Source organism: Harpegnathos saltator, unplaced genomic scaffold, assembly GCF_003227715.2.
Source record: "Harpegnathos saltator strain DR-91 unplaced genomic scaffold, Hsal_v8.6 scaffold388, whole genome shotgun sequence".
Taxonomy (NCBI): Eukaryota; Metazoa; Arthropoda; class Insecta; order Hymenoptera; family Formicidae; genus Harpegnathos; species Harpegnathos saltator.
This window is the reverse complement of record NW_020230192.1, coordinates 1-12,681: the sequence shown is the minus strand read 5'-3', so window position 1 is coordinate 12,681 and position 12,681 is coordinate 1. Positions and strand designations below refer to the sequence as shown.

Genomic DNA, 12,681 nt, shown 5'->3' with positions numbered 1-12,681 from the left:
GAATTCCAACTCAGAAGGTCTCAAAACCTTCCCTGGGATGCTCTTAGCGGGCGTACTTCCCCACCGGGCCCTCCCTTCGGTTGGACCGAAGGTACTGCCACAGTGGATCACGGGAACGCCCGAGCCCCTCCAACACGACAAGGTAGCATCCCTCGGAGGGGACGTTATGCACCTACATGGTACACCAACACCATCCTTTTAGAAAAAACATGAATTAGAAAACTGTCAGATTACTTAGGTACATAAACGTAAAGGGACGAGAATTTGTTTTTAAACAACTTATCTTCATAAATTAATGGAATTTTTGAATATCAGTCTGTTTATCTCAGGTTTGCAGTTTATTAATTATTTGATATTATCAAACCTTTCTAAAAAAATTAATATTTTAACAGTTGTAGCAACGTTGAGCGAACCGGTAAAAGGATGGATGGACAATTTTAATGGACCGGTAGCACTTTTCATCGGCGTTGGAAAAGGACTATTAAAGTTAATATATGCAGATAAAAACATACAGAATAACTTCGTACCGGTTGATACCTTCAGCAAATCTGCCATTGTTGCATCATGGAAATGTGGAGTGAGAAAGACGTAAGTTCCATTTTATTATATGATATTAAGCGAGGATCAGAAGAATCGTTAAAATTTTTGAAGGGAAAAGTAACGGAATATACAGGGTGTCCCATTTTAAATCCCCTAGGCAAATATCTTGAAAAAGATGGAAGATACGGAGAAATGTTTCAGACAAAAGTTGTATGGTTTCAAGGAGGACATACAACAACTATTTCAATTTGTTCACAGACAGCGCCATTTTCGAGATATTTACTGATCATTATTTTCCTTAAGTAGAAACCCCAATTTTTTATTACACTATTTTTTTCTACCAATTAATTTGAACAACTTTTATCTGAAACATTTTTGTCTTTTTTTGTAATACTTTTTGAGATATTTAAGGAAAATCTTAGTAACTTTTCAATATTTAACTCATGATACCTCGCTAACTATCTATCGGAAAAAAAAGTACTAGACTTTTCTATTCTATTTAATACCAAGAATATATTGTTATAATAGCGCCCTGACTTTTGTTAACTTACTGACTTTTGGGAATTTCAAAATCATCAGATTAACAAAAGTCAGGGCGCTATTGTAACAATATACATCTTATTGAGACCAAGTAGAGCAAAAAAGTCTAGTACTACTTTTTCTTCCGACAAATGGTTAGCGAGGTATCGTAAGATAAATATTGAAAAGTTATCAAGTTTTCCTTAAATATCTCAAAAAATATTAGGCAAATAAAAAAATGTTTCAGACAAAAGTTGTTAAAATTAATTGGTAGACAAAGATAATGTAATAAAAAATAGGGATTTCCATTTAAGAAAAGTAATGATCAGTAAATCTCGAAAATGGTGCCATTTGTGAAAGGGTAAAATAGTGAAAAACTTTTTGGTTTAGAATGACCTAATTTACAATTATATGACAGTTATTGTAACGACAGTTTCCAGATTCAGTGTTCAAAGCACAATATATTCATATCTATCGCTATACATAATAGTTGTCATATAATTGTAGATTAAGTCATTCTAAATCAAAAAGTCCTTTACCATTTTGTAAATAAGTGTCTAAATTTCCAAGTTATCAATTAAAAAACCTCTAAATGTAGTCATTTTCAGTCATTAATAACTTAATATGTATTGCGATTTTTGGAAAATGGTACATAACTTTTTTTCTCAATTTGGTGTGGTCAATTTTCACAATTTTTCATTTCATTTATGTACTGGTTATTCTCATTCAATACATAAGAATATAACGAGTTGTTTCGAATTCTTTACAGAAACATGAGGATCAATCTTCCACTTGTATACAATTGCGTGACATCTCATTATATATGTCCAAAATATGAAGACCTAGTAAGTTTCTGCCTGAATTGTCTAAAAAGAATTCCTGTGGAAAATCCACTTTGGTATCCTCAAGTGTATCTCATAAAGAACCTGTACATCTACAACCTATTGTTTATATTGTTCCAAATAATACCTTTCTGGTTCATTGATGAGCTCCTACGATTATCAGGCAGACAACCAAGGTAAGATGTTAATTTTTCTCTCGATTAGTCGATTGTGCAAACATATGTAATCGTGTATTCACTATTGGAGCAAAAGGTAAAATCTTCTGAGACGATTTATACGAGATATGTATGTATACAAAGTATCCCACTGTAAACAGTCGGTCCGAATATCTCGAAAACTTAAAAGAACTGCAGTGTCAATTGGTTTGCTAAATTTTGTTCCGATGATTTTTTACTCAAACGTGAACAACGCTCTGGTCGTCTAGGTGAAGTTAATAACACCCAATTCAAAACATTAATCGATGCAGATCGTTATAGCACAACACGTGTGATTGCAGAGAAGTTCGATATATCACATGCATTGAAAAGTGTTTAAAACAACTTGACTACGTAAAAACACTCGATTTATAGATTCCTTATGAACTTAAAGAAATTTACTTATCACAATACATTGCCATCTGCTCTTTGTTTATGAAACCTAACGAAAATGATTCATTTTTTAAATGATTGATAAGTAGCGATGAAAAATGGGTTGATTACAACAATATCAACCGGAAAAATCGTGGAGCAAACAAGATGAACCGACGCAAACAACATCCAAAGCTGATATTCATCAAAAGAAAGTTATATTATCAGTTTGGTGGGATTGCAAAGGAATTGACTACTTTGAAGTATTACCACGCAACCAAATGATCAATTCAGATGTATACATTCAACAACTAACCAAACTGAACAACGCAATTCAAGAAAAGCAACCAGAATTGGCAAATCCAAAAGTTATTGTATTCTACTATGAGAATGCAAGGCCACACACTTTGGTCACTCGGCAAAAATTATTGAAGCTTGGTTGGGATATGTTGCCACATCCACCATATAGTCCTGACCTTGCACCATTAAATTATTATTTATTTGTTCTTTGCAAAACTTCTTGAATGGGAAAATTTTCAATAATGATAATGTCAAATCGCACTTGTTTTCGCTTTTTGCTTATAAAAGCCAGAAGTTTTATGAACATTGAATTATAACGATGCCTGAAAGAGAGCAAAAAGTCATTGATAAAAATAGGCAATATATAATACTGCATAAAGTTATTTCGTTACATGAAAAAATTGTCTTTTATTTTCTTAAAAAATTCGCAATTATTTAGTTGCCAAACCAATAACAATGTATTCTTGAGATCATTTAGAATAAAAAAATCTAATAACATTTTTTCTTCCAACAAATAGTTAGCGAGATATCGTAAGTTAAATATTAAAAAAATTACCAAGTTTTTCTTAAATATCTTAAAAAATATTAGGCGAATAAAATATTTCAGATAAAGTTGTTCAAATTAATTAGTAGAAACAGAAGATATAATAAAAAATTAGGGTTTCTATTTAAATAAAGTAATAAACAATGAATATCTTGAAAGTGGCATCTTCTGTAAACAAGCTGATATAGTTGTTTTATGTTTCCTTTGAAACCATGCAACTTTGTTTGAAACATTTTTGTTTATCGGACTCAATTTTCGAGATATTCGGATCGACTGTTTACAATAGGACACCTTGTATACTATAGACGCTAAGATCAATAATGTGTCTGAGCTAAGCTCAGATGTAATCTGAGCTAAGCTCAGATAATGTGTTTAAAATAACGAATATTACCTACATTTTAAGATAAAACTCAACAATTCTTTTCTCACTATTTCTTTTACAATAAACACGTATACTTACTGTGTAGATAACATGATTTTTTGCCAAATTGATTCGACCTTCTTTAAATCACAGGTTGATGGCATTGCAGAGGAAAATTTTTATAAATAATTGCATTTTGGCACATTTCACACTAAACAATTGGGATATACGAAATGAAAGTGCGATAAGTCTGTCTGATGAAATACTAAACGATCAACAAGAATTTGAATATGGAACGGTCCTCTCTGAAGGAGTTAACGTAATAACATATTTTGAGTAAGTGACACACCTGTTTTATTTACTAATTATAAAATGTCACACATAGGTGTTTACTAGTAGATAAATGAAACTATTTATTTTTATCGTATCTTTCATAGAGACTGTATAATTGGAGCTAAAACACATCTTCTGAATGAACGTATGGATCACTTGGACAAAGCAAAATCGCAGTTTAACAGGTGAAAACCCAGATTTTATTACATTTTTTATTGCAAAATGATCTGAAATTTACATTATTCTGTCTATTGATTGAATATCTTTTACGCTCTTTCTCTCTCTTTACGATCTCTCATTTTTATAAAAGATTAACGTCTTGTTAACGTCTACATTTTAAAGCAGAACAGCTAGCAGGTAAATTTTTTTTAATTTCTCGATAACATATGGCAATTTTTAAATAAAAAGTTGAGTTCCACCTCATCGAGTTGTTAATGCTAGGCTGATTAAAAAACGAGTTTTTCGACAAATAAAGTTATTCGCTTCGACTCAAATTGTAAATTTCGACTATATGGTCGTTAAATATATAATAATGAACATATTTATTTGTTTTCGGTATCATCAGAATGTATTGGATCGACATAATTGTGAAAGCTTCGTTTGTTATTTTCTTTATATGGATCATTTACAAAAACACTGTGTAGCAAGGTAAATTGATTTTCATCAAAGTATACAATTTTCATGTACGACATTTAGCATCGAAGACTAATGTCCAAATGTCAAAATCAATTAATTATTCATTATCAATTAATTATTAAAAATAATAATTTTTATTAGCGATTACTTATATAAAATGTCAAAGTTGACATTTGAAAAACGTTGTTTCTTGAGTCTTATAGGACGTTGTATTGTATTACTTTATAATTAAATTGTAATGGGTTGAATGTTATGGGTTGAATAAAGCAAAAATTGTGAACATCGTCCCTCTTTTCTTATGCAAAGTCTTCTTGTACAAAATCCAATCATACATTATATATAATAAGCTTACATTTTGCATGACAGAAATAGTGAAACACAATAATGTTTTATGTGAATAAAATTCTTTCAATACTAGTGGAGAGCGAACGTAGTGGAGATGATATATATAATGTACATGTACATGTTATATATAATTTATATAATGTTATGTTAATGTAATTTGTGTAATGTTATATTAATGTTATTTTTAGAAATTTCAAACTCAAATTATTTCTTTTTTCAATATACAGGGTGTTTGATAGCTGATCATGCAGACGAAAGTTGGAGATAGATTGGGTGTAGCCGAGAAGAAAAGTCATGTACCATAATATCAAATTGGCAATAGTTACCGAGTTATTAATTAAAACATGTGAGCCAACGAGCGCGTAGAGAGCGGAGGGCGGCCGCAGTAAGCATGTAGACATTTGATACAGGCGGAGTCAGCGAATAACGGTAGGCGAGCGCGCACGGCGAGAGGCAACGTAAACAACAAGAGGCGAACGCGCGCGACGAGGAGCGAGCGAGCGCAAGCGACAAGAGGCGAGCGAGCGCGACGAAGCGCGAGCGATGCGAACGACGAGGAGCGAGCGAGCTATAAAGAAAAAGCTGTAAAGAAAAAGCTCGCTCGCTCCTCGTCGCGCGCGATCGCCTCTTGTCGCTTACGTTGCCCCTCGCCGCGCGCGCTTGTCTACCGCTACTCATTGACTCCGCCTGTATCAAATGTCTACGTGCTTACTGCGGCCGCCCTCCGCTCTCTACGCGCTCGTTGGCTCACATGTTTTAATTAATAACTCAGTAATTATTGCCACTTTGACATTATGGTACATGACTTTTCTTCTCGGCTATACCCAATCTATCTCCAACTTTCGTCTGCATGATCAGCTATCAAACACCCTGTATATATGTACGTAACATAAGTTTTTACAAATAAAACTTACCTAACTACATGCGAAGATATCAAAAATATAAAACTTACCTTTTTAAACAAAAAGGTAAAGAAGGCGCCAAGTACACGCGCAACACGTATTGTTATTTTTAGAAACCTCAAATTCAACTTATTTCTTTTTTTCAAGATATGTATGTACATAAGTTTTTACAAATAAAACCTATAACTATAACAAACTATAATAAAACTATAATAAAACTCGATAAAAGATTATTCTACTGTACAAAAGAAGTGATATATTAAAATAGTAAGTGAAGGAAACGTGTAGGATTACGACTTTTCGTGACGCAATTTAGCAATACGGGAGATGTTAACATGTTTATTCAGAAATCGTTCGTGAGTGAGATTGTATTGGACCTCAGATAAGGAGCTTATCGAGTCACCGCCCAGTAGTTACCGAGAAATGAGGTGCATTTCGAGTTGTAGGCCGTACGAGTCGGAGATTGTGGCACGCCAAACGTTGGGCAAAAAGTAACATTGGGCCGTACGGGCCGGAGTTTACGTTAGGCCGAACAGGCCGGAGATTACGTTAGGCCGAGCGGGCCGGAATATACGTTAGGCCGCACGGGAGATTGATTTCATATTGTTCTAGGTTAGTTTTAGGTTATTCTAGCGAAAGATAGCGTTCACGAGCCAACAGGTCAGGATTGTTCATGAGCTATACAGATCATTACAAAGAGGAAGCGATTCCTATTTTCTATACACAAAAACTGACTGACGTGTGACAGCATTACATGTTAATGAGAGGTTACATGTTAATGAGAGCACTGTAAGTACTTCGAGATGAAGAATTCAGAGTTGGGAAGTAACTCGTTACTTGTAACGAAGGTACAATTACAGTTACTTTTTTTTAGTAACTATAACTTAACTTCGTTCCATTTTTCATTTGTAACTGTAACTTAACTTAGTTACATTTATTTGATAACTAGTAATTAATGCAACTAGTAACTAATTTAATAGTTACTTTAATAGTTACTTTATATATTTCAAACCTAAGTTTCTAGTAGTACCACAGATATTTATAGTATAGACATCTGTGGGTAACATTATAATGCTACGTGCGATACTCGATATCTAATAAGCATTAGTTATTCTAGCTGCGTTCGGAAAGTGTGCTATTACGCCATCTTTATCATTCATTAGATGTAAAACAAAGATAAAATGACGCAATAGCGCTGATAGTCTCCTCTTCGAACGCAATCTGTATTCTTTTCAAAAAATTAAATTCCTATTAGACATTTCCGTCGCGCGTCGCCAGTCCTTAGTCATTAACATAACCTGCGTTTAGCGTGAAGTACGAGGGTAGTCTGAAAAGTTTTGAGCCTAACATAGAAACAAGTATTTTTTCGGTCAAATGTAGTTTTACTTTTCAACATAGTCTCCTTTTAAGTCGATATATTTTTCCCAGCGATGTTTTAACTTCTTTAACCCTTCCAAATAGTAGTTGGCGTCTTGCTTCGCAAAATAGGCGTTTACATATGCGATGACCTCCTCGTTCGATGAAAATCTCTGTCCTCCAAGCGAAACTTTAAACTTGGGAAAAAGGAAAAAGTTGCTGGGGGCCAGATCTGGTGAATACAGTGGGTGGTCAACCAATTCGAAGTCCAATTCGTAAATTTTGACCATGACGACCGGCGAATACGTTTTTGGTCCAAAGTGAGCAAGCGCGGCACCCAACGCGCGGATAACTAACGCATGTTCAATTCTTCAGTCAATATATGACAAACGCGCTCTTTCGATATACCCATAGCCTCTGCTATCAATCTAACCTGGATTCGACGGTCGTTCAGTACCATTTGGTGAACATTTTCAATGTTATCGCTGGTGGTCGCAATTTTTGGCCGTCCCGAATGTTCATCATCAGCCAAGCTGGTACGACCACGTTTAAATTCAGCTGTCCATCTTTTCACGGTGGCAAATGATGGGACAGAGTCCCCGTAAACAGCGCCCAACTAGGTTTTTATTTGCACAGGCGTATTGCTTTTCGAATGCAAGAATTTAATCGGCACGATATTCGATTTTTTATATTTTTACAAAAACACTGAAATCGACTGACACAAATGACTGTCAAACAATAACTGAGCGTCCAAAATGGCTGAAATTTTCACAGTCATCTTTCAAAGTATATACCATTGTAGTACCAGAATGGTACTTGACGAGTAGAGTCATACCAGGTGTGTCGGTAATTCCTTTCCGGTTTTTTCGCTAAAGAAAACACGTTATTCACAATGGATAGTTAAAATATATTTATTCAAAGTATTGGCCATTTGATTCTATACATTTTGCCCATCTCTCAGGCAATTTATGGATGCCATTCCAAAAGAACTGTTTCTCCTTTGAGCTAAACCATTCATCGAGCCATTTTTTAACTTCTTCGAAATCGGCTAAGTACTGCTCTGCAAGCGCGTGCCCCATCGATGCGAAAAGGTGGTAGTCGGATGGAGCCAGGTCTGGAGAGTACGGCGGGTGCGATAAAACTTCCCATCCAAGTGATTTCAACACTTCTTTGACTGGTTTTACTGTATGAGACGGCGTGTTGTCATGCTGCAAAATCACCTTATCATGTCTTTGAGCGTATTGTGACGCTTTTCGACGTTTTTCGATCAATGCACAGTTCAAATTGATCATTTGTTGTTGGTAGCGATCAGTATTAACTGTTTCTCCAGGTTTCAACAGTTCATAATATACGATACCAACCTGGTCCCACCAGACACAGAGCATGGTCTTGCGACCAAAGCGATTTGGCCTTGCAGTCGATGGGCCGCCTTCGCCAGGTGATAACCATTATTTTTTTCGCTTGGGATTTTCGAAATAAATCCATTTTTCATAACCCGTTACTATTCGATGCAGAAATGACTTCCTTTCATACTTTTGAAGCAGCATTTCACTGACGATTTTTCGATTTTCCAATTGCCTGTCATTCAATTCATGTGGCACTCATCTTCCCATCTTTTGGATCTTTCCCATCGCTTGTAATCGTTCACAAATTGCTACTCGGCTCACATTCAACTTTTCTGCCAATTGTTTTCATGTTGAGGCTCAAAACTTTTCAGATTGCCCTCGTACACTGCGTAGTTCCAGTTACTTAAAAATTGAAGCAATGGATAAGACATCGCAATCATTAGAAAAAGATCTTAAAATGCCATGGTCAGCATATGCGGAAGTATTCGAAGTATTATTCATTATTCAATATATTTATAATAAAGTAACATTGTAATATATAACATTTTATATTCATAATAAAGTATAATTAACTAAGGTATAATTTAAATTAATTTTGAAATTTACACAATTACGAAATTTAAAATAATAGCACATTTATTATAGAAAAGTAACTGAAAAGTAACGACTCTTTACTTTTTAAGTAACTGTAACTCAAACATGTTACATGTGTACTTTTGAAAGTCAGTAACTTGTAACTGTAACTAGTTACTTTCACGAAGTAACTTTCCCAACCCTGGAAGAATTTATATGAGATACATTACATGAAATGAAAAAAATTCTGAAGAAAGGGAAATGGATTCCCCATGAATTATCCGAGAACGTTATTGCCAGCTGAGTCACCATTTGTCTTTTGTTGCTCAATAGACCTAAACACAAGTCTTTCTTGTATCGAATTGTGACTGGAGACAAAAAATGGATTTATTATGACAGTCCCATCTCAAAAGATCATGTGTAGATCCATAGATCGGCGACGATCATCCCGGGTTCCCGGAGAACCCTCTACGTTCCACTCAAACGAAATATCCCATGGTCACAAGGTCCTCCTATGTATTTGGTGAGACATGCAAAGAGTGATGTGTTATGAGCTGTTAAAACCATCCCAGACTATCATCGCGGAATTATACAGTCGATAATTAAAGCAGTCGAATGAGCAATTGATCGAGAAACGGCCATATTTTGCGATAAAACAAAACAAAATGATTTCTCTGTACGACAATGCCAAGTTCCATATTGCACTGACGACCTGGGAAACTTTAATGGAATTGCAATAGAAAGTCCTGTCATACCCGGCATATTCTCCACATATTGGTCCATCGGATTTTCAGTTATTTCGTTCTATACAACACGGTCTTTCCAATATACAATTTCGCAATGTTGAGAAGGTGTCACAATTCGTCGATTCTATACAACATGGTCTTTCTAATATACGATTTCGCAATGTTGAGGAAGTGTCACAATTCGTCGATTGAACTTCGTTCATTCTAAAAATAAAGGCTTCTTTGATCGTATTCGTCTTTTGCCTGAAAGATGGCAAAAAGTAGTAGATAATGCCGGAAGATATTTTGATTGAAAACACTCTGTCATTTATAATAATATTAATAAAAAATATTGCCTTAAAAACACTGGAAACTTTTGCATATCTCTAATATAATCATATACAGGGTGTCCGGTAATTAGCTGCCAACCCGAAATGTGAAGGTAGATTGGGTTAAGCTGAAAAGAGAAAAAAGCACAATTTTGGGAAAATCGCAATAATTATCGAGTTATTAATAATAGAAATCTGACAAATGAGTGCGTGCTGAAATCGATGATCGGAGGAGCGTTGCAGCCTCTCGAGCCATAATGCGGCCCCAGTCGACCCAGCAACTGTTGGCCACCGAAGCACGAGGATATCGCACTATCGCCTATGAGGCGGCGTGCGTTTTGGCGGGGTTTCCATCATGGGAATTGGTAGCAGAGGCGCAGGCCAACATCTACTGGTGGAAAGTCGGCCTCAGAGAGAATAGCACCCCGCATTCGGATAGGGTTGTGGAAGCTCCAAGTTCGACAGCGTGTGCTGGAAAAGTAGGAATTGCGTCTAGCTCTTACTAAGACGAGTATGCGCACTAGTAGAATAGTAAGACCGGTTCTAACCTAGTAGTGTTGAGGGGATCGCGGGGAAGCGGGAACTCAGGGCGCAGGGTATACCGTCGCGCGAAGAAGGGGAACTCATGGTGGGACGTCACATAAGATGGCGACCGTGACGTCACGAGGAAAAATGTACTGGGATGTAGGTAGACTCGAACCTCGGCCGTCGCGGTTACTATCCAATGCTCCAAAGCTCCTAGACTACCGTCCCCTATTGCTATTAGACGTCTAGTAAAGGTTACAGTGGGTATGATGACGTCATGAGAGAAAAACTCGAAACTAGGCCAGACTCGACCTCACAGACCTTTCGTTTACTGTGGCATATCGAACATCTCTCGAACGTCTATTGAACGTCTCTCGAATGTCTATCGAACATCTCTCGAACGTCTATCGAACGTCTATCGAACGTCTCTCGAACGTCTATGAAACGTCTGTCGAACGTCTATCGAACGTGTATCGAACGTCTCTCGAACGTCTAATAAACATCATACCGCAAATAAAGAAGTATTTTTATCAAACACAATTACCATATAAATCCTAAGAAAGGGGATAAGCGTGTTGGAAAAAAAATTTGTACATTTGAAATAATGATTTATTATATAGCGTCGTACAATTTTCTTCGAGACCACCAATTGAAAATATTTAGTACATTCTGTAGTGCACAATTTTTCATATGATTATTACATCGAAAAGTATTATTCAATTTTTGCAAGGAAGGCATATCGTCGTAATCGGTGTTCATGGTCTTAATGATCACGCTGCTTCTCACATTGTTATCCAGAAGTTGTAACAACCATTCACGCTTCTCATGTCCTTTCATGTACACAAATTGAGATGCATCGTCTTCAAGCTCGTCATACATATCACCCACCACAGCTCCAGTAACCAAATGTTTAGCTTTGTAGTATATGACGGTTCTATCTTCCTATCCTAATCCATGATGATTAGCCGTTAACCAGTAGGCCTTGATTTGTCTGATCTTATGAGCCGATACCACGGCATCAGACTCGTGAAGACATAATGCGAAAGAATAGTTCCGTTCTTCAGTATCGCTGCTTCTTTTACAATAAATCTGTTTCCAACCGTGAATTCTTGCAAGTCCACAAACTTCGGCACAACCATGGTGAAACATTCATCGACACGTCCGAGAGAGAAATGCCGTTTATAGCACTTTGTTTCGTGTATTATTCCTTTCTCCTATATACTTTCTGATGTATTATTGTTTTCTCGTACACACTTTCTGATGTTGCGTTATTTATGTTAGTTGCATTTGCGCACTATGTTGGTTAGCGGGCTGTATTCAACTACACGATCATGCAGGATGAGACAATATGCGGTAGTATTCGCCGGTATATTTTCTTTACATTCAAATTCCATCCGCACATCCACAGTGGCACTCTTGACCGACTCATTTCGACGCCAACAATCAATGACCACGAAAGGACCTAGCTGCCGAAAGTCGGTAATTGTTAATCATACCTCAGCCCTGTCGCATCCATAATACGATTTACGGAAACGTCTATACATATCGTAAAGTATGGCGCATTTATTTCTTGCAAAGTCTAAATTCATGTCGTACGCATAACACTCTGAATTCAAATAGAGCTTCACGTTGATCAATTCGCAGTCATCGAAACGAGCTATATTTTCCGACATGACATTCTTCCGGCCAGTCTGCAGCGCAAAGATAACGAATCGAGGTTTCTCCAGACTAGTAGCAGTTTTGACGAGCCACAGGTGTTTGGCCGTGCTTTGCAGTAGTGGAAATTCATATAGATCCCACGAGCGGAAACTCATACTCAGGTATCGTCCGTTCTCCAAAGTTTCCAGCATGGAAAGTTTATTGATATCGTTCAAAATTAAGTGAAGCATTCGCCATTGTATCTTGATAGCTCAATCTTAGATCCAGCGCTGAAAATCCT

The 12,681-nt window shown here is 36.4% G+C and overlaps 1 protein-coding gene across 1 annotated transcript; it reads left to right on the top strand.

The window, feature by feature from the left end:
* Positions 1–372: 372 nt before the first annotated feature.
* LOC112589045 (fatty acyl-CoA reductase 1-like) lies at positions 373–4,727 on the top strand. Its single transcript, XM_025300856.1, has 5 exons — positions 373–588; positions 1,829–2,077; positions 3,826–4,008; positions 4,110–4,190; positions 4,571–4,727. Exons 1-5 carry the CDS (start codon positions 428–430, stop codon positions 4,647–4,649), a joined length of 753 nt encoding a protein of 250 aa, XP_025156641.1. The 5' UTR covers positions 373–427; the 3' UTR covers positions 4,650–4,727.
* Positions 4,728–12,681: the final 7,954 nt, after the last annotated feature.